We start from the raw sequence: 22,795 nt of genomic DNA, 5'->3' as shown, positions 1-22,795 counted from the left end.
ACCAGGTCACTTGAAGTGACCTCACCTCATAAAAACTTTCAATGTCTGTCATAGCTACACCGAGTGACCGATCGCTTTGAAACTTTCAGCGATTGCTAAGAGCAATAGCATGTACAAAATGTTTATCTCAGAATTTTGATATCGATGACCTAAGGTCAGGTCAATTTTGCGACCTCCCCATTATAAGTCAATGGGAGAAAATTGAAATGCGCCTCTTTTGGACGAAAGACATTATAAACACTCCCAAACACTGAATTACAAGTGTTTTAGACACACTGAACATGAAAATGGTGTCCGTGACCCCTGCTTATGCCCTGAGGTCATCTTAGGTCACGAATGGTATCTAACAGTTTTTTGGGAATAGCTTTTGATAGAGGCATGCTAGAGCGATGAAAACGCCTTAGATGTGTTCAGCTCGACGATACGGATCGACTGATATGCAACATGACCCTTTCCGGTCAGGTCATGACCTTGACCTGAGGTCAAATTTTCAAGTTGACCTTTCAAGGTCAAGTTATAGTTCAATCGATGCGTCTTGACGAGAGGAACACGATGCCGGTAAAAGTAAGCTCGTACAAGGCTTGGGTCAGAAGTTATTGCAGGAAAACTGTTTTCGAAAAAATCGGCTATTTTTGCAGTTTTTGCCCCCTGCAGGCAAAACCAATGACGTTAGGTCAAATCTGAGAGAATTACTCAGAAAGGGCGTTAATAGGGCTATCGAATGCGCTTTTCCGCGGCGCTGTAGCTCTATTGGTTCCCGAGTTATGCGTTGGCTTCTTGGAAATTTTTGACATTCGACCTGGAAATCGGCGAAATTTTGCCTTCAATGACCTCTGGTGACCTGACCTTTGACCTGACCAAAAAATTGACCGAAGTGATTTCCTCATTATTTTTTACGCTCTTTCGAACGCCGCTTTCCGCGTATCGCTACGTGGCCCAGGAGCCGAGTTAGAAGGGGGGGGTGTTCAAACACCCCCCCCCCCCCCCAGCAGGGCGTGGAAATCCAGGACCCCCAGCCGGGCGCGGGTTAATGGGTGGTTACTCCCATAGCTTCTCTAATTTAAGGTGATAGTTGGGATTGGCTCACATGGCTGATAATACTACGCTGAGTGTTTTACCTCTTTTGTGCCTGCGCAGCGAATGCAGTTAGCTGTTTGTTTTTGTCCGCTGACTGGATGCTGTCCCCGCCGTCAGATCTCTGAGCTGTACCCGGAGATCGAGTGCTGACTGGATGCCGCTCCCGCCGTCAGATCTCTGAGCTGTACCCGGAGATCGAGTGTTTTGTCCGCTGACTGGATGCTGCCCCCGCCGTCAGATCTCGGAGCTGTACCCGGAGATCGAGTGTTTTGTCCGCTGACTGGATGCTGCCCCCGCCGTCAGATCTCGGAGCTGTACCCGGAGATCGAGTGCTGACTGGATGCCGCTCCCGCCGTCAGATCTCTGAGCTGTACCCGGAGATCGAGTTCAGCAATATGATCGTGGACAACTGCACGATGCAGATGGTGTCCAACCCGCACCAGTTCGATGTGCTGGTGCTGCCCAACCTGTACGGCAACATCATCGACAACCTGGCCAGCGGCCTGGTGGGCGGCGCCGGCGTGGTGGCAGGCGCCAGCTACAGCGCCGACGCCGTCGTCTTCGAGCCGGTGAGCGGCGGAGGGGGACGGGGAGAGCGTAGGGAGGTATAGGGACTGGGGAGGTATGGGGATAGGGACAGGGCAGGTGTGAACACGGGACTGCTGTGGGGAGCGGACTAGGGATGGCCGTGGGCTGAGGACAGGGCGATCGTGGGCTGAGAGGCGAGCCAGTCGTGGGCTGAGTTAGGGTGGTGGGGTCGCGGGGGCCGCAGGGGTCATCGAACACCCGGCGAATTGGCGTCGCTGGATTCGTCGAATCCATCGCGTCAATGAATCGGCGTTGGTCCGTCGACGGGGCCTATTGAGCGGCGCGGGGTTCAGCCGGCCTCCTTGTCCGGACTGTTAAACAAGACGTGTCGGCCGGCGGGGGCGGGCCGGGTCCGCGCGGCGCCCGCCGCGCCGCTGCTGTCACTGGGCTGTTCGTGCGGCCTCCCTGAGCGGCCCTCCCCGGCCCCTTCTCTGCCCCCGGCTCTCCCTGGGCCGCCGGACTCTGTGAGCTCCACCGCGGCAGTGTTGGTCTCTGGTGGGTCCGAGCCCCAGCGGTGTTGGTCTCTGGTGGGTCCGAGCCCCAGCAGTGTTGGTCTCTGGTGGGTCCGAGCCCCAGCGGTGTTGGTCTCTGGTGGGTCCGAGCCCCAGCGGTGTTGGTCTCTGGTGGGTCCGAGCCCCAGCGGTGTTGGTCTCTGGTGGGTCCGAGCCCCAGCGGTGTTGGTCTCTGGTGGGTCCGAGCCCCAGCGGTGTTGGTCTCTGGTGGGTCCGAGCCCCAGCGGTGTTGGTCTCTGGTGGGTCCGAGCCCCAGCGGTGTTGGTCTCTGGTGGGTCCGAGCCCCAGCGGTGTTGGTCTCTGGTGGGTCCGAGCCCCAGCGGTGTTGGTCTCTGGTGGGTCCGAGCCCCAGCGGTGTTGGTCTCTGGTGGGTCCGAGCCCCAGCGGTGTTGGTCTCTGGTGGGTCCGAGCCCCAGCGGTGTTGGTCTCTGGTGGGTCCGAGCCCCAGCGGTGTTGGTCTCTGGTGGGTCCGAACCCCAGCGGTGTTGGTCTCTGGTGGGTCCGAGCCCCAGCGGTGTTGGTCTCTGGTGGGTCCGAGCCCCAGCGGTGTTGGTCTCTGGTGGGTCCGAGCCCCAGCGGTGCACACTGGGCCGATCGCCAGGTCTAGCACGACATGGGTAAAAAATCGAACTTTTTGGATGTGCAATGAAACCTATACCAATTTGTTCAAAAATGATCATACTACATTGCTGTGGTCTTTGTTTTCCAACACAATTGCTATTTCATGGCGAAAACTCAGCTTAAACACGAACTTCGGAATCGTTTGGACCGAACTCGTCCCCCGCACTCTTCGACAACGTATCTTTGATCCACGAAACCAACCACAATTTGAGGAGGAATTCCACATTTATATACATCAAACGATAGCTCCGGGTCTGCAGAACACACCTAACCACATGAAAATGGCGAACTCTTACTTGGTTATGATGTATTGGCACCGCAAAGATTTAAAGACGAAAATATAATTTCACATAATTGATGTCACACACAAATAGACTTTTAAAAAAAGTACCGCGGAGTACCGCTTCGAAAATCTCGCTACATGTCAATGATTCATTGCACTACAAGATCCAACAGTCATTTTTTGCGACTTTTTGCGACTTTGGATGTAGCAGCCAAACATCAACCCGCGCCGGACCGGTGCTCGGCGTCAAACGCGCCGGGCCGGGAGATGTTGATTGAACACTCCCCTTCTAACTCGGCTCTTGGGCCACATAGCGACACGTAGTAAGTGGCATTCGAAAGAGCGCCCGAAATTCCAGATGGAGTAATTAGTCATTTCTAGGTCAGGTCAAAGATCACGTCACCAGAGGTCATCAAAGGTAAAATGTTGCATATATCAACATTTCTCGAAAACCGGCCCTTACCTCGGGGACCAATAGAGCTACATCGTCGCGGAAAAGTGCATTCAATTGCTCTTTTAGCGGTCTTTCTGAAATAAGCCCTCACATTTGGCTTAACCCTCGCCCCTAGTGGTGTTTTTCCAGCCGCGAACGTATAGAAGGGGTCCGTTGAACCCCCCCCCCCCCCCGCCGTTTCGCCCCTGATCGAGCTAGAGCTTCGCGGAAAAGACGAGCGTGTTGCCCGTGACAAGAGGAAGCTGATGATACCCAATTGTAAGGTCCTAGGTGATCGGTTGACCTTCCAGGTCAGGTCAATGACCCAAAAGTCGGGAAAATCGGGACCTGTTAGAACGTCGTAAAGGGTGGCTGCTATGGGTTTTTTGGGTGCTGATCACGAATATAATGTTATTTACGATCATAGATGATGTCTTCATACATTTAGGCCAGGTCGGGTCAGGTCAGGTCAACCAGTAAGGGTTTTGCCGGGTATTTGCAGTAGGTGGCAACCGCCTCTGACAGCTTTGTAACATGTAAGGGGAAGTTGGGGGAACGCCGAATACTTTTTTCTGACGCCCGTAGCACGCAAGGTAGACAACATAAGCTATTCTTGTTGGCGTCATTCGAGAGGCCAGTCTTTTGCCTTTCAAACATACCAAGCGCATTTGATGAATTCGCATACCATTAAGCGCACAAACAGAAGTGACTTTTTCGGCGTTGCCCCGGACTGCGGGGAAAGCCGAAAATGGGAGAAATGATCTACGGGGAATGCCGACATTGATGTTTTGCCACTTTATCTCAAACTTTATCCAGAATTTATCAAAGCTGACACGCGTTTTAAGAGCTTGAGGACGCTTGGTGCACACTGGAAGTTATAATTGTGTGATACACAGATAACAGTAGTACTGTTAATAACAGTACAGTAAAGATAATGTTAATAGATAATGTTAATAAGATAATGTTAATAACAGTAAAGATAATAACAGTACTACTGTTATCTGTGTGTGATATAATAAGAAAATGCCAGGTAAATAATTCCTTATAGGTAACAGGCTGTCCGCTGTTGTGTCGGTTGAAAGTGTAATTTGTGTGACTAAAAATTCGCGTTGCTATTCTACAGCAGTAAAGTCCACGTAGCGTGCTTTAACGTGCGTAATTGCACGTTTTCGGCATTACCCCAGCCAGCCATACTTTCATTTGCAGGCCCATAACTTCAACGTGCCGTATAAATTTCAAATAGGCAGCACACTTATGCAAAGACATGCTGAAGATTACTTGACCGAATTGGCCAGACAAACAGTAGCATAATGAGTAAGAAATGCAGCTTCAAAGGCGCATGTAGTACAAGGAACGCGTACCTTGAAAACGCTCTTGGCGCCCTCACAGCCGAAGCATTCCGAATGACGACTCGTAACAAACATGCGATAATTGTAGTCGCTTAAGCTTCAGAGCATCACTGACAGGTGGCATTCATGTCTTACGGTTTTCGAAATATCTCGAATTTCGGCTTTGCCCCAACTCCGGCATTGCCCCAACTTCCCCTACGAAGGCACCAAAGCTACATAGTAAATGTTCAAATGGTTGCTAGATTCGAATTCAGCTCCAAAAACTAGCATAGAAACATGTGAAACTCGAAAAAGTGAACCAAGGTCATTAAAAGTCAATGACCTTACCTGACCTGACCTTGACACCCACCCTAATGCATGGGAGCAACATAATATCCCATGTTTGAACGCTTTAAACCAAGAAAAGACTGCAAACCCGCGGCTAATGCGAGCCGACATACGCTGAATCGCGATTCCGGTCAAACATGGTCTCAAAAGAAGGTCACAGGTCAAAGATCATTAAGGTCAGGGTCATGAAAATTTCAGGTTAACTGTAAAAGTAGTTATCGTGAGGGCACTGAAAGTTTCGTTGCGATCGGCCGCTTTTTACGCGAATTACTCGCGAAAAACCAAGGGTTCCGTTCGAAGATTCAGGCCCCGTCGCGCTAGAATGGCATATCGGCCCACTGTGCGGTGTTGGTCTGGTGGGTCCGAGCCCCAGCGGTGTTGGTCTCTGGTGGGTCCGAGCCCCAGCGGTGTTGGTCTCTGGTGGGTCCGAGCCCCAGCGGTGTTGGTCTCTGGTGGGTCCGAGCCCCAGCGGTGTTGGTCTCTGGTGGGTCCGAGCCCCAGCGGTGTTGGTCTCTGGTGGGTCCGAGCCCCAGCGGTGTTGGTCTCTGGTGGGTCCGAGCCCCAGCGGTGTTGGTCTCTGGTGGGTCCGAGCCCCAGCGGTGTTGGTCTCTGGTGGGTCCGAGCCCCAGCGGTGTTGGTCTCTGGTGGGTCCGAGCCCCAGCGGTGTTGGTCTCTGGTGGGTCCGAGCCCCAGCGGTGTTGGTCTCTGGTGGGTCCGAGCCCCAGCGGTGTTGGTCTCTGGTGGGTCCGAGCCCCAGCGGTGTTGGTCTCTGGTGGGTCCGAGCCCCAGCGGTGTTGGTCTCTGGTGGGTCCGAGCCCCAGCGGTGTTGGTCTCTGGTGGGTCCGAGCCCCAGCGGTGTTGGTCTCTGGTGGGTCCGAGCCCCAGCGGTGTTGGTCTCTGGTGGGTCCGAGCCCCAGCGGTGTTGGTCTCTGGTGGGTCCGAGCCCCAGCGGTGTTGGTCTCTGGTGGGTCCGAGCCCCAGCGGTGTTGGTCTCTGGTGGGTCCGAGCCCCAGCGGTGTTGGCCTCTGGTCGGGTCCGAGCCCCAGCGGTGTTGGCCTCCGCCCGGGTCCGAGCCGCGGCAGTGTTGGCCTCTGCCGGGTCCGAGCTCCAGCGGTGTTGGCCTCCGCCCGGGTCCGCGCCGCGGCGGTGTTGGCCTCCGCCCGGGTCCGAGCCGCGGCAGTGTTGGTCTCTGGCCGGGTCCGAGCCCCAGCGGTGTTGGCCTCTGGTCGGGTCCGATCCCCAGCAGTGTGGTTGGTCTCTGGCCGGGTCCGCGCCGCGGCCGGTGGGCAGCGCCGCTAAGCCGGCAGCTTCGGCCGGGTGCCGATATCGCGCCATACATACCGGCTGCCTATTTGGCTAACGGTCGGCGGCGCCGCTGAAAAGACGCCCCACCGCCGCGCTGAAAGTCGGCGATTTCCCAGCAGCGGTCGGACGAAATGGCGTGCCGAGAGCCGGGCTTTGACACTGCACACTGCTGGTGTCGGTTAGAGACGAGCGTGCTGCGATTAGAGCGTGTGCTACTGCACACTGCCCGGGCCACGCTGTGGTTAGGTACGAGTGGCACGACTGGAGCGTGGCCTGGAACCGGACAGCCGCGGCGGGATGACGCCTTGGCAATATGTGCGCTTAATCATCCTGGCCGTTACATCACATCGTTTTTGTTCTCACAGAGTGCAATCTTTGGGCATGACATTTTTTTTTTGCTGAAGGAGGCTTGTGACTATCGCAGTCTTTTTGTGGATGTTTGTTTTATTGTGGTTCCTTTTACACCCCGGACGGTTCGTTCTGATCCCTCCTGCCCGTTCCGCCATCAACGTTATTCTCCGGCCTATCCTCCCTCGCCGTGTTGACGTGTGCAGTTCCTGCGCCTCACCGTACTCCAGGAGTAGTACCGCTCCCCCGTCCACCGCCTCCGCTCGCACTGTACCGGTAGCATTACCCCCCACCCACCCCCCTACCGTACCGCGGCGTGCCGCGGCGTGCCGTGATCAGCTCGGCGACTGATCTCTCTCCCGTGTGCCGCCGGGACGGACCATCGATCCCGCGCGCCGCCGCCTATCGCCGCCCTGTCGCGCGCCGCCGCCCCGTGGTCTGCCGGCCGTACCTATCTGGGAGGTACTGTCCCGGCTGTCTCTGGGAGCCGGTACTGTCCCCGTCCCAGCTTTATGTGGGGGCCGGTGCTTACTGTCTCGGCTAGCTCTGGGAGCCTGTGGTTACTTTCCCGACGGATGTCCTGGCGGTGTTTCTCGGCTGTATATGCGTGTGGGCTGTATCTGGTTGCCAGTAGCTCCTGTCTCGATGGTTTTTTTTTCGATGTATTCAGCTTATGACATCGTTTCACACGGAAAGATAAGAAGAGAAACAACAGAATAAACTGATCGCCTGGTGACTCCCAGCATCCTACACACTTTTACAATCCTTTTTAGCTAGACCGGTCAAATGCTTCAACCAACCCTGCCCACTTCTTTTCATGGTCACGTAATTTTCCCCTTTTAAGCGCTATGTGTTTTTCCGTGAACATATCCCTTTTCAATATAGTTAATAAAATGTCAACAGAAAGTAGGTATTTACCAGCAATCATCGTTTTGCCTACGATGATGATATGATTAATAGCCAGCAATTCATCATTTCCTAGAATTATCATTTTTAAGTTAAAAAAAGACATGTTTTGAACTAAGCCTACGTTCCTCAGATATGTTTCAACGTCCTTCCAAAATGCTCTGATCAATGGACAAAACCAGAATCTGTGCATTATAGTATCGATACATTGCGTACATCTGTCACATCTATACGATACGGTTATGCCCATTTGGTAAAGTAAACGTTTTGTTGCCACAATTTTCGTTAAAATTTTGTATTGTAATGTTCGATATTTAACCGAAATTAGTCTAAGATTTGCTTCATATACTTTCAACCAGTCAATCTGTCCCATCTCTTGCTCCCAACCCAACTCCCAACTATTTTTACTTCCCTTGAATTTATGATGTAGAAGTGTGTTATAAATATACTTACTGCCTTTTTTCTGACTAATGATCGCTTGAACATTTGGGTGAATAATAGGATATGCTTCCTTTACTTTGCCTTGTCTGTTTTTCCATTCAACAGGCAGACTATGTACCAGACCTAGATAATCTATTATTGTCCCTTTCAGATCATAAGTAGCTTTTGCTTCCTCAAAGGACATTATTTCTCCATTGTCCCTTAATAGGTCATTGATGTAAACTATTCCTTTTTGCCTCCATGCTTTTATTTCATAGTTTCTAAATTTTGTATGATTTGAAAACCACACGGAATGTCGATTAACATCTTCTATGTCCACCATGATGCTCTGATCATATTTTGCCATTGCTCGTACAACATCTGTCCAAAATTTATTGGACATATTTCTTCCCATTTCCAATAATGAATCTGCATTGCTCTCCCAGATAAACTGGAATCGTGCTATTTCTTGCCTAAACAACTTGCACCAGTCATGATTACCCATGATTTCTCTCCTCACCCATGTAACTTTCAGGGCGGTATCGTACGTGTCAACATCTACCATATTACACCCTCCCTTTAAATGATCTCTATAAATACTACTTCTTTTCAACCGATCAACTTTTCCGTTCCAAATGAACTGGAATAATGTCGCTTTCAACTTTTTCATAAACTCCTCTGGCGGACTGGGGAGTGATGTAAGTATATGTGTCAAAATCGGTAGTAACAACGTCTTGATGATTATGATTTTACCACCCAGCGACAAATTGCGTCTATTCCAGCTGGCAATAATTGCACTAATTCTCGTTAGCTTGCTGCCATAGTTCTCTTCCACTGATTGAGTCTCGTCATTAGCAAAAATGATTCCCAGAACCTGAAGTTTCTTTGTCCATCTTAAAGCCAAATCTGAACAAATTGGCTCTCTTGTTTCTGCATCTTTACCTACCCAAAACGCCTGGGTCTTCTTAATATTAGGTTTTAATCCAGAGTATTTAGCGAAGATTCCTAAGTCTTCGAATAAAACCCTACAACTATTCACGCTACCATCTAAATAGCACATCACATCGTCCGCGTAAGCAGACATCTTGATTTCCAAATCACCTACTCTGACTCCAGAAATATTTCTGTTTTGTTTAATTCTTTGAAGCAATGCGTTCATTACAATCACAAAAATATATGGGCTAAGAGGGTCTCCTTGTCTACATGATCTTCCTAACTTGATCCGTTTTGATATATGTCCATTATAAACAATCAATGAGGCAGCCTCTGAAGAAAGCGTATCGAACCACCGAATACAAAATGCAGGGAAGTTTAACTTCTTCAACATTATGCGAATGAAGTCCCAGTTAACTGAATTAAAGGCATCCTGAATGTCCAAGCTAAGAAATAAAGCACTTCTCTCTGTACTATTTAAATGATGAATAAGGTCATATGTAAGTCTAGTGTTGTCACCAATAAATCTACCCTGTATAAAACCCGTTTGTTCATGACCAATAACATCTGGTAAGACCTTCTTTATTCTATTTGCTACTGCAGATGCAACTATCTTATAGCTCGAATTTAGTAACGTTATCGGCCGATATGATTTTATCTCATCTTTAGGCTTCAGAGGTTTTGGAATGAGTGTTACAATTCCCTCAGTTAAAGACGTTGGTAGCCTACCATTTTCATAGCTTTCCATTACCATTCTATGGAAAAAAAGTTTTAAGTCTTTCCAAAATAGCTTATAAAATTCTGCTGGAAATCCATCTGTTCCCGGCGCCTTATTATTCGACATTCCTTTTAAGGAATCGGTAAGGTCCTGAAGCGTCACCGGTCTATTCAATTCCTTAAACTGTATTTGTGAGAGCTGTTCCATATGTAGATCATCTACAAATTTCTCCGCCTCTGTGCAATCAATGGGCTGTTCAGTAAATAACTCAGAAAAATGTTGAACTAATATATCCATTATTTCTGTTTGCTTTGTTCTCCGTTCATTATTTGCATCACACAGGCAAGCAATGTTTTTATTAACATAATTTCTTTTTTCTAACCCCAAGAAGTATGCTGTCGATTTCTCGCCTTCCTCGTACCAGCGAGCCCTGCTTCGTGTCACAATACCCTCCATTTTTATTTTCCTAAGGCCCTCTAATTTTTCCCTACAGACTGATAGTCTTGACTGTACTTCGTCGGACGTCTCGCCTTCTTCATGATCTCCCAATCTTTGAATTTCCTTAATTACTTTGAACTCTTCTTCTACTAACTTCCTACGTCTATGAATTGAATAGGAAATCGTTTCAGTACGCATGTTCAGAATCAGAGCTTCCCAAAATGCACTCCAGCTGATCATCACCTCAACTTCTGTTGGTTTTTCCCTGACAAAAGTAACTGAATAAACTGGAGGAGCATAAATTAAAATCGTGTCCCTTATTGTCTTTTCTATTAATTGTACATATTCTCGATCCATTAGCAAAGATGTGTTCATTTTATAGAACCCTTTCCCCCTCTTTTGCTCTGTCAGGTTCAGTTCCATTGTAATTATAGAATGATCGCTTCGATCGACAAGACGTCGACAAGACCATTGCACAAGTCGGTCGACAAGACCATTGCAGAGCCGGAAGGATGATAGGAATTAGGGGGAGACATTGGTCTGGGCAGGCACCCTAGTGAGTCGCCGGGGCTGAGCCCGTCCAGAGGGCAGGCTACCCAGCCCCAAGGCACTCACTGCACCCGGCTACGGGGTGCGCTCCCTCAGGAGCAGCGGTGCCGCTCCAAGGGAGCAGCCCGCATGAGATAAAGTTGCCTGCCCAGCCCGGAAGGGGGTTGTGGCGTGGAGGAGAAGGATTTCAGTATCCTGAGGATAGAAGCACGGACAGGTGGCCGACGGACGCCGCCCGCAGGTACCTGATTCTCGGCGGGACGCTCTTCCTCCCTCAAGACGTGGCTCGTCTGGTCCGTGCGTGGTTCAACGGAAACGGACCGCCGCCCACCAGCCGCAGGCTCCGGTTCAGGGCGGCGGTTCTCAGCGTCGTCCGGTGTCGTCCGTCCCTGACTCGGTCCGCCGTCATTGTAGCCCGATCCTGCGGTCTCCGTCGTCGGTCCTGCGGTCTCCATCGCCGGTCCTGCAGTCTCCACTGTCGGTATCTCCGTCTGGGCTGGATCTGCCGCTCCGTCATCGTCCCGGTATTGTGACAGGCGCTGTGTCTGGCTGCCCGCCGGCTCCCTTGACCACTCCGCTTCCCGCGATCTGATGTTTCCAGTGGCGCCGGCGCGCTGGTTCTGGTGCTCTGGGGAGCCGTTCTGGTCTCGAGGCTCCGACATGATTTGGATCAGTCGCTCCAGCGCAGCCGGGGAACGGATCGGCCGAGGACGGTCGCCCCGTGCTACCACCACGAATGAGATGCCTTCTCGCGTGAAGACGGTGCTGATTTGGCGCCTTCTTTTCAGCTGTGTCAGCTCTTGAAAGATGCTCTGCCTGAGTGGAGAGAGGCATTCATTTATGTATAGTCCGCTGCCCCGGAGCCTGGTTTTGTTTCTGACGAGGAAATATCGGTCAGAACCAGCACCGACAGCGTTGAAGCGGACGCGGATGAGCTTCTCCTCCCGGTATATCTCCTCCACCTGCCTCATGTCCATGGTGTAATCCATGAACTCCTGTAGCATTGCATTCAGGAGCTTTGCCGGGTCTTCACCGCGTCCGCGACCAGCAGCCGACCTCCGTGGGACCGCAGGTCCACTGAAGACCAACCAGTTCCGCAGTTCACGTTGCTGTAGCTGGTCCACCTGTTCTTCGATGACGGCCATGCGCTTCGAACTAACAAATAGCTCTTTCTCCGCCTTCTCTGCTCTCCTTTCGACCTCAACCAGGCGTTTGGCCAGAGTCTGATTCGTCTCCAGCGCAAAACCTAGCGAGGTCTCCAACGCCGTCATCCTTTCTTCATTACTTTTCCGAATTTCTTCCGCCAATTTTTTGTTGTTGATCACGTTCTCTCGTTGTATGAACCTTTTCAGGTCCGTGATCATGTCCCCGACTTGATCTTCTGTACCTGCAATGTCCGTCTGTTCTGGTTCATCCACATCCTCCTCACCAGTTCTTCTCGTTTTGTTACTTTCTTTCATAAGGGGACTCGTGGTTTTTCGTTTCGATCTTCCCATACTGGCTTTCCTGGTTCAGACCTTTCTACCCAACCAAGTACTTCTGTTTGTTTCTCCGTTCGACAGATGGCGGAAGGCTCGGCGGTCTGTAACTTCAGTCTTCTCAGGTTCTCGAAAGAAGGCGCTAGTGTCGCTTCTACCAAACTTGACCCACTTCTACCGACCAAAGCTTGAACACTGCGACGAAAGTGGCGCACATCAGAATCAGTTCGAAATCGCAATAACTCCCTTTTGCAGCCTTAGACGATAGAGTCGGTACAATACGGACTCCAATACCACCGTCTGCTACACTTACGGAAGATTTCCTTCGGTCGCACTACCACTCTCTCGCCGAAAAACGGGCAAAACAGCGGAGCACTCGCACACGCGTCTGGGGTCAGCCGGGCGTTCTACCAGTTTTTCGTCTCGATGGGGTTTTCCCGGCAGTATCTATGAGCCGTTATCTATTGTCTCGGCGGGTGTCCCGGTTGTCCCGGCTGTCTCTGGGAGCCTGCTGCTACTGTCCCGGCTGTCTCTGGCAGCCTGTTGCTACTGTCCCAGCCTGTTGTTTGGGCGGTGTTTCCCGGCTGTCTCTGGGAGCCGGTAGCTACTGTCCCGGTGGGTGTCTCGGCCGTCTCTGGGAGCCTGTTGCTACTGTCCCGGCGGCTGTTTGGACGCCTCCCGTCCGCCCGCCGTCGGGTGACTCAGCGGCCGCTATGTTTTACGGCGCGCCTGTCGTCCCCGAGGGCTCATAACGGCGGCAGGTTTGGGTTGGACCGGTCGGCACACCAACACAGAGTCGCCACGGCCTGCCGCCGGGCCAGGCTGCTCGGCGCGGCCAGCGGCCCGAGCCGTGGCTGGTGTGTCCTCATTTACACCGCGAACATCGAGAACTATCGCTGGTGTAGCACGGCTGGGGTTTCCCATCTGGTTTGTCTCATTTCGCTGGCATTGCATGTTGTAGCTCGGCACATTCTTTTGATATAAGGAGTTATAACAAAGTTTTTGATTGAACACGGTGAAAAGCGTTGGCTACTTCTGTAGTCAAATACCTCTCAACGGCTGCTAATCCATAGTGTCATAGTAGCGCCATCAGTATCGTATCGGGCGATAAGCAAGCGCGTCGCTTTGTCTGTGTGCGGAAAATGCAGAGGTAAAGGCATAGGTAACGAAAAGTAATGAGGTAGCGTATGGCGAAATAAATAAAGAAAATGAGAGTAATGAATATGAGATGAGCTGCCGGCGTGCCGTTCCTTTTCCTGTGCGCGTCGTTTATCCCGGTTACGTGGCGGCGGCGGCGGCGGCGGGCCGTGTATTCGGGCGCGGTGACGCAGTTCGCCGGCCGAGTCACCATGCATCACCATCCGTCGGCGCCGGCCCAGTAAGCTGTCATCTGACGGCTAAGTAAGCTGTCGTGTGACAGACCGGGCCCCGGCTGTGTCCGTGAGTGCCCGGCGCGGGCCGCCGCTGCGCCCCCACTCACTCGGCGCGAACAGCCAGACGGCGGGCACGGGCCCCGTGTCATCAAATAAGCCATCGGCTGGTGGCTTACCGGCGGCGCCGCTCGGCCGTCCGTCCGTTTTGTTTAGCGCGGTCTGACCGCGGGGTGAACGGCACCACAGAACAGAGCAGGCTCTCAGAGGCCGGTCACGACGAGTTCGGACTCGGTCTGTGAGCCTCACGACCGGCTGGGGCGGGACACGGCTCGCGCTGGGACCTGTCGCCGCTCGGCACGGCACGTTTGGGCCGCAGTGCCGGGCCGATGCGCGCCATACGATCCAATCTGGCGGCCGATTCCCCGTCCGACCGGTGATATGACGGCCGGCGCCGGGCGAACTGTCCGCCGGCTGAGCGGCGCCCGTGCAGGAGGTTACTGGTCGAGTCGGAACGCCGCTCTCATCCCGTTTCCAAATGCCGCTGCCGCACGTGGGCTCCGGCCGATTGGTATAATTTCACAGTCGGCTCGCCGAGCTCGGTGGTACGCGGCCAATCGGCGTTTGGCGGCCGTTTTCGGCTGGCCGCGCTGACGATCGGGCGTCGTTCCGGCGCCGCCGGGCAGTGATTTCGGTCCCGCTGGGCCTGACCAGTTCCGGGCCCGATTGCACTGTCGCCGAGGGCACTGCTCCGAGCTGGCAGCAGCGACTCGGGGGGCCTCTGCACGTGTGACCGGTCCGCAGTGGCACCCACACGGCGCTCGGTCTCCTTATGAGGCTCGTGGCACATTACAAACGGCCATCGATTCTCCATCAGTGGGTTTTTGTCGGCCGCCCTCGGTCTGCGCGGCTCTCGTGTGAAGTCCCGCTGAGGATGTGTCGATGGGCCTCACCACGGCCCGTTCAGTCGGATATGGCCGGCTCCATCTGCCGGTCTCTTAGATCTCAGCGTCGGTGGATGAGGCGCCTGTGAACTTTCAGCCCGTCTTTGACGCTGCACACATATTTTGTAATTTGATCAGAGATTGAGTTAGACCTGTCCATTTTGTGCCGTTCTGCAGCGGCATCTGTTTCAGTAAAGGTGCGAACTGCCAGGTATTGCCCAGTCGAATCTCTGACTCTGTCGTGAGAGGTGCAGTTCCTTATCTACGCTCTGCTTTATGATGTGTCCCATTGGATTTATTAGCGCAGCTATCTGTTCTGACGAAGAGTGCGATCGCTTTTCTCGATCACGTCATAAATTGTCGCCGGTATTGCGCCGTTTTCTGGCGATTTTTCGCGGCGCTGGCGGCGTCAAATGGCCGCCCCGCTGTGATGAGTGTGCTTCCGCTGAGCTATCCGTGTTGCCACGGCCCCGACCACCTAGCCGAGCGGCGGACGGATTGTGACTGCTGGAGCGCCATCGGACCCGGCGGCCCGCTGCGCCGCCACTTTACAGCACACCATCGGCCGCTGCGGACTCCAAATCGAACCCATCTGAGATCGGCTTTAGAGCGTCCGGACAAACTGTGCTATTGTTCTCATCGCCGTCCCGTATGTCGGCCGTCTGATGGCATGCTGTAAACCGGGAGCGGCCCGCTCGAGTGGGGCCCTGCGCTGGGTATTGGGCGCCGTCAGGGTGCTGATTGCCCTGTCATCTTCCCCGCTGATCGAACAGTGACGGCGCCATCGGAAAGGGCCCACTGGTCTGTGGGATGTTTTCTCGTTTCCACGATGGTGCGTCCGATGGGCATCCTCCAGACATGAACAATGGCAAACACTTTCAGTGTATTATATTTTTCCGTTGACTGCGTAAACTTGCGTTCGTTTGTGACATGAGAGAGCACCAATGGACTTGCGCTACGTCAGTGGATTGTGTGTAGGGAGTCGCCTACTCTGCCGTTGTTTGCATTATTTGCGTGCGGTGGTGCCACTGGTATTGGACGGCGCGCTCAGAGGCCTCCGGCGCCGCTCCCTGCTCGTGCATGAATTATGGCTTGGGTCCCCGGGCGCGCCGCCTCCGAGGTGTGTCGCGCTGTTTTACCTGATTGCGCCGCCGCCTCGCGGGGGGAGCTGTCGCGGCCGACAGCTGATCGCGCTCTGCTCTCGGCGCACACCCTGGGGACGGGCCGACTGGACGCACCGCCGCGCCGGCCGGTATCCGGGCCGTCCTCTGCACTGCGTACGGTACCGCCGGCACGGCCCGCTCTACTGAGTAGCGAGTACAGCACCATCAGTACGGCCCGCTGTATTGTACAGTCTGTCTTAAAAGTACCGCGCAAAGTGACGGTGGATCCATCAAGCCTGACCGATAAAGGACTGCTAAATTTGAGTCACCGAAGCAATGGACATCCTCGTCCATTCCCCAGGTCGAATGGTTCGGTGACTTTCAAATTATAGTAGACCATTCCTCGGTCAGGCTTGATGGATCCACTGTCACTTTGCGCGGTACTTTTAAGACAGACTGTACACCGCCGGTACTGTATCCGGGCCCGCTGTACTGAGTACAGTACCGCCGGTACGGCCCGCTGTACTGAGAGTGAGTACCGCCGGTACGGCCCGCTGTACTACTACTGAGTACAGCACCATCAGTACGGCCCGCTGTACTGAGTACAGTACTGCCGGTACGACCCATCACGCCGTGCGGACGTGACTGCTGGGCAGCGTCGATCCGCCGTGACCGGTCGCACGTGACGCCTGTCGGCGGCGGCGGCGGCGACCCACACGTGACGCCTGTCGGCGGCGGCAGGCGCTGAGTGGCGCTCGCTCAGGCCGGGCGGCCGCCGCGCCGGCCGAGCGCCAAATAATGGCCTGGGAAGACGTGTATGGTGTCGGAGCGGCGATGGCAGTCCCTGCAGATGCCGGCTGCTGCGCGGTAGCCCACTGCGGCCGGTTAGTAGGTGTTTGCCGTGCCACCTCTGTATTCACTGTTCATTGTTCACTGTTCAGTGCATATTGCATGTCCCCAGCGTGATTCGAGTTCGCTGCCGTAATTTGGACCTTTACGGTGCTACGCCGAAGTCGCTTTGTGGTGTACATACAGGCTACTACTCAGCGCCGGTGAATCGGTAACCAAATACTAACGTTTCAATAACACTATGCAACAAAAAATGAAAAATTTTCTGTTCCTGGAAAGCGACCGAATTTTTCTTATTCATTGGGTCCTATTATAACCGAAATGGGCATTAGTTTTGATCTGAAAATGCTTTTCCGGTTTTCAGAGACGATTTTCGATTTTTGGCCCCGAAATTCGGTTTTTGGCCCACCGTGTCCGATGTAATTGAGTAATCGACTCGCGGTAACTTTCATCGCCTTTCCTATGCCACAAGCTTTCGAATGATATCTGGTTTTGCATATTTGCGTGCAAAAATAACGTCATAAATCTATGTTAAAGTAAGAAAATTTTGTAAAAATTTGACATTTTTTTCGATTTCATTTCAAAATAGAGGAAAAACTAAAGGCCCCATCCAAATTCTGAGCCCAGTTCCTTGAAGAGCCAATTCCAATATCCGTTCGGAAGGTACCTTTTTAGTGCATTTTATCGGATTCCTGTGGCGTCCAGATTGAGTTAACCTAAACACATATCCTAAGTCATATCACATAGCATTAACCTGATAACGTATGTTAACGCCATAGGATCGACGAGGGGTCAACTGAGGTCATTTTGTTGACCCCTTGTGACCTCGGGTCACACGCAGGAACTTACTTTTGAGCAGTCCTGTCGCTCAGAATCTTGATCTGTTGGGGGCCCGTTTTTCAAGTGACTCAATCTGGACGCCACAGTAAACCGATAAAATGCACTAAAATAGTACCTTCCGAACGGAAATTGAATGCTCTTCAAGGAACTGGGCTCAGAATTTGGATAGGGCCTTTAGTTTTTTCTCTATTTTGAAATGAAATCGAAAAAATGTCAAATGTTTACAAAATTTCAATATTTTCTTACTTTATGTAGCGTGACGCAAGGATGAATGTGAGCCGTATAAGTGTGAGTCAGCTTCAGCGTCGAGCTGTGAACCGGTGACCCAGCGTTGGTCATAGCCGCCGGCATCTGATGCCGGCAGGGCCGAGTTACACCCTGCAAGTAGCTGGGCCGGGCATGACGTATGGGAGCATGATTGGCTGGTTATGATGTGAGATATATGACGTATGACAGCGCGATTGGTTGGTGATGATGTGAGATGTGTGTCTGCGAGCTGTGGATGTGCCAGGAGGGGGATTGTGAGTTTAGTTGGCTGGAAGGTGTAGAGGAGAGCAGAATAGATCTTCTTCTTGTGCTGGACGGTGACTTTTAAGTCAGTACGACAAGCTATTTCGGCCTTCTCGACTAAGTGTTGTGATTATGTCTGACGTAGAAGAGGGCAGTGGTGCACCGGTAGCTGGTACCAATACCATGGAACCAGAGTTTCCTGCGCCTGCATTCGATCTGCGGGCAATACCGGAGTTCGACGGCAGCGGTGACGTCGTCAGATGGCTGGAGCAGGCGACACAGCTGTGTGCCCTGCGTCGTGTGTCACTGGCCGCTGTCATACCCACACGCCTGAGGGACCAGGCGTACGAGGTGTGGGCCACCCTCTCCTCCACCGAGCAGCGGGATGCTGCAATCGTCCGCCAAAAACTGCATCGTGCATTTGCATTGGGACCCGACGCGGCTATGTATGAGCTGTATCACCGACGTCTACAACCGGGCGAGTCTGTGGATGCCTACCTGGGATCAGTCAAGCGGCTGATATCCCTCATAGGTTCAGTGTCCAACGAAGTGATGACGACGCACTTCCTGCAAGGTCTGCCGCCGGAGGTGCGGCTAACAGTACGTAACAGTGCTGGAGATGAAACTCTCTCCTTGGAGCGAGCCGTCGCCGTCGCTAGGTCAACGTTGGCGATGGCGGCCAGGGAGAGAGCGACTGCATCGGTGGCTGTCGTCCAGCCGCCGCCATCATATGTACAGCAGCAGCGGGGAGCCAGAGGGACGGGTCGCCGTCCACCACTGCGGTGTTGGACCTGTAACCAGGTAGGCCACATCGCCCGGCTCTGCCCAAACGGGCACGGCGACGGCGCTACATCAGCGCCACGGGCTCCGCCGTCGCCAGCTGCCGCAGTGACCCAAGAGCCCCCATCATCGACATCAATGTAAATGGGCGCAAGTGCCGAGCACTCGTCGACACAGGGTGCAGCGAGACAGTGGTGTGGAAGGGCATGGTGTCCTGCTGGGAGCGGAGTGACGCCAGCTTGGTCGCTGTCAACGACAGCCCGGTGCTGTGCTGTGGGCGGGCTGTGGTCAGCCTTGGAGTGCGCGGGGCGACAGTGAGTGTGCGGGCGGTCGTCGTACCGGCCCGGTTGCTGGGTGTAGACGTGTTGCTGGGCATGACCGGCATTGACGCCCTGCAGGGCGTGAGTGTAAGTGGAGGATCCGTTCGCTTCGGGAGCGACAACCCAGTTGCGAGCGTCGACACGGCTGCTGTGGTGCAGCGTGAGGCCCCGCCGGAGCGGGAGGTGTGTCGAGCGGTCGACACGGCTGCTGTGGTGCAGCGTGAGGCCCCGCCGGAGCGGGAGGTGTGTCGAGCGGTTGACACGGCTGCTGTGGTGCAGCGTGAGGTCCCGCCGGAGCGGGAGGTGTGTCGAGCGGTCGACACGGCTACTGTGGTGCAGCGTGAGGCCCCGCCGGAGCGGGAGGTGTGTCGTGCGGTCGACACGGCTGCTGTGGTGCAGCGTGAGGTCCCGCCGGAGCGGGAGGTGTGTCGAGCGGTCGACACGGAGCCGGAGCTAAGGATTGACGAGACTGACTTCACGGCTGTGTTCGATGATGTGTGGACAGTCCGTTGGAAATGGGCCGGTGGCGTGGCTCCGCCCCCGCTTGGAAACTCGATAGCTCAGTACGGTGTGCCGAGTTGTGCGCGTGAAAAATTCGATGCAGAGCTGGCGCTGTGGATTAGTGAGGGCTGGCTGCGCGAATACGATGAGACGATGTACGGTCCCGCACAGGGATTGATCCCGTTGATGGTGGTTACTCAGGCAGCGAAGGACAAGGTGCGGCCGGTGTTAGATTATCGGGAACTCAATCAACACCTGACACGTCACACAGCCGACGCTGACGTCTGCGTGGAAGAGCTGCGAAGGTGGCGACGTCACGGACGCCGGGTCGCTGTCCTGGATCTGAAGAAAGCTTTTCTTCAGCTTCGTGTGGACCCGGCCCTGTGGCCGTACCAGACAGTCATCGTGCAAGGGCGGCGGTACTGCCTGACCAGGGTCGGCTTTGGGCTCAGTATCGCGCCTCTGATCATGAAGGCTGTGGTCAGGAAGGTGCTCGCACAGAGCCCCGGGTTGGCAGAGGCAGTGCTGCCTTACGCCGATGATCTGCTGGTCAACGAAGCGGTGGTCTCGGCTGATGAGGTTGCCGAGCACTTCGCTCGATTCGGGCTCACATGCAAGCCGCCGGAGCGGGTCGCGACCGGTGCACGTATGCTGGGCCTTCGTGTCGCCGAGAGCGACGGGCCGGCACTCCAGTGGAGTAGGGACGGGGAGTCACCAACGCAGGCTCCACCCGTGCTAACGCGGCGATCTGTCTTCGCGTGGGCCGGCCAGCTGACATCTCATGTGCCGGTCGCAGGCTGGCTGCGGCCGGCCGCTGCATGGATGAAGCGGACTGCCAACCGCCTCAGCCCGGACTGGGACACTCCGATCGTCAGCGAGGAACTACAACGTGAGGTGGATGAGGTGTCACGGCGGTTTCGAGCATGTGACCCGGCACGCGGCCAGTGGTGTGTGACAGGGACGAGCGTCGTGGTGTGGACCGACGCCAGCTCCATCGCCCGCGGTGTCGTGCTCACTGACCCTGACACGGGCGCCATCATCGAGGACGCGTCCTGGCTGCGTGCCGAATCGGAGAGGGACGTGCACATCAATATCTCAGAACTGGATGCCGCTCTCAACGGTGTCAACCTGGCGGTAGCATGGGGCTTCCGTCGCCTGACGCTCCGGACAGACTCGGTGACGGTGCACCGCTGGCTGAGTGACGCGCTGTCGGGTAAGGCAAGGCTGCGAACCAAGGCGCAGTCCGAAATGCTTATCCGACGGCGCGTGGCTGTTTTCCGTCAGCTCGTCATCGAGTACGAACTGGAGGTCACTATCGAGCTGGTCGCGTCAGCGGTCAACCGTGCTGATGAGGTGACGCGGGTGCCCAACGCCTGGCTGCAGACTGCCGACCAGCCAACCACTGATTCGTCCAAAGCACAACCGGTGGCTGTCGCTGCCATCACAAGTGCCTCAGCGAGTGACATCCGCACCATCCACGAAAACATCGGTCACCAAGGAGTGAGGAGAACGTTGTGGTACGCCCGACGTGAGCTGGGGGTGAGGCGGGTGTCAAAACCAGCTGTGCGAGACGTGGTCAGACGATGCCAGACGTGTGCCTCGATTGACCCGGCGCCGGAGCGCTGGCCCGGTGGGTCACTCGGAACAGAACGCACGTGGGATCGCCTGGCCATGGATGTCACCCACGTGCACGGCCACCCATACCTGACGCTGGTGGACTGCGGGCCGTCGAGGTACGCCATATGGCGACGGCTTCGCCGGGCAGGAGCTCTGGAGATTGTGAGTGAGCTGGAGAACGTGTTTCTAGAGCGTGGAGCCCCGGCGGAAATACTCACGGACAATGCGACAGAGTTCCGTGGCCGGGTCATGTTAGCGTTCGCGGCTCGCTGGGACGTATCCATCCGGTTCCGCGCTGCCTACGAGCCCGGCGGGAACGGCATCGTCGAGCGCCATCATCGTACCATCAAAGTGATGGTGGCCCGGCAGTCCTGCTCCGTTGCTGAAGCAGTCCATCGATACAACGTAACACCGAAGGATGGCAGTGACCCGGCCACAGCTCCAATCAACGGGGTGCTTCGACACCCTGGCCGAGACGTTGACGTGACGCCCCGCAGAACCTCAGACGAGCCTGGTGACGCCCTGCCGCTGAAGAAACCCGGTGTATACCAGGTAGGGGACATGGTGTGGGTTCGGCGGCGGGGCGACCGATGTTTTGTAAAGTCAGACGAGGGTATTGTGACAGGCGTCGTTTCGGCCCAGACAATCGAAGTCGATAATGTCCCACGACATGTGCGAAACCTCCGACATCGGTTGACCGTCCCTGAATGTCCGAGGCCAGGGGCTCTGCGAGCGCCAACGGTGGAGTGGTCTGATGACAGCGAGTGTGATGGCGTGTGTGTGTCGCCAGCTCCGAGTGATGTGACGGAGTCGGACACGCGGCCGCCCAGCGTCGCTCAGTCCCCGGACTCCGATCCACCGACCGGGTCCGATGTGTCCGCAGACGAGAGTGAAACGTTCGTGCCTGCGACGCTGCGGCGTGGTACGCGTGTTCGAAGAGAGCCGGAAAGATATGGCGATGGTGTGCCAGAGGATGTAGTTGATGCGTTGATTGAATGACATGTAACATGTAGAGTAATGTGGTTCTTCAGAACCAGGGGGTGATGTAGCGTGACGCAAGGATGAATGTGAGCCGTATAAGTGTGAGTCAGCTTCAGCGTCGAGCTGTGAACCGGTGACCCAGCGTTGGTCATAGCCGCCGGCATCTGATGCCGGCAGGGCCGAGTTACACCCTGCAAGTAGCTGGGCCGGGCATGACGTATGGGAGCATGATTGGCTGGTTATGATGTGAGATATATGACGTATGACAGCGCGATTGGTTGGTGATGATGTGAGATGTGTGTCTGCGAGCTGTGGATGTGCCAGGAGGGGGATTGTGAGTTTAGTTGGCTGGAAGGTGTAGAGGAGAGCAGAATAGATCTTCTTCTTGTGCTGGACGGTGACTTTTAAGTCAGTACGACACTTTAACATAGATTTATGACGCTATTTTTACACGCAAATATGCAAAACCGGATATCATTCGAAAGCTTGTGGCATAGGAAGGGCGATGAAAGTTACCGCGAGTCGATTACTCAATTACACCGGACACAGTGGGCCAAAAACCGAATTTCGGGGCCAAAAATCGAAAATCGTCTCTGAAAACCGGAAAAGCATTTTCAGATCAAAACAAATGCCCATTTCGGTTATAATGGGACCCAATGAGTCCAAAAAAATCGGTCGTTACTCAGGAACAAAAT

General features: G+C 54.4%; 1 protein-coding gene across 6 annotated transcripts in view; it reads left to right on the top strand.

Moving 5' to 3' along the window:
* Positions 1-22,795, top strand: part of LOC122383539 (isocitrate dehydrogenase [NAD] subunit beta, mitochondrial-like) — a 57,481-nt gene that overhangs the window by 12,345 nt on the left and 22,341 nt on the right. For all 6 annotated transcript variants that reach the window (XM_043370498.1, XM_043370336.1, XM_043370421.1 and 3 more), the window contains one exon: positions 1,437-1,646. In XM_043370498.1, the coding sequence (XP_043226433.1) occupies positions 1,437-1,646 (210 nt within the window). The remainder of the gene's footprint in view (positions 1-1,436; positions 1,647-22,795) is intronic.

The sequence above is a fragment of the Amphibalanus amphitrite genome, unplaced genomic scaffold (genome assembly GCF_019059575.1).
Source record: "Amphibalanus amphitrite isolate SeventyFive unplaced genomic scaffold, NRLGWU_Aamphi_draft 000001F_arrow, whole genome shotgun sequence".
In the NCBI taxonomy this organism is placed as follows: domain Eukaryota; kingdom Metazoa; phylum Arthropoda; class Thecostraca; order Balanomorpha; family Balanidae; genus Amphibalanus; species Amphibalanus amphitrite.
This window is presented reverse-complemented; position numbering and strand designations above follow the sequence as displayed.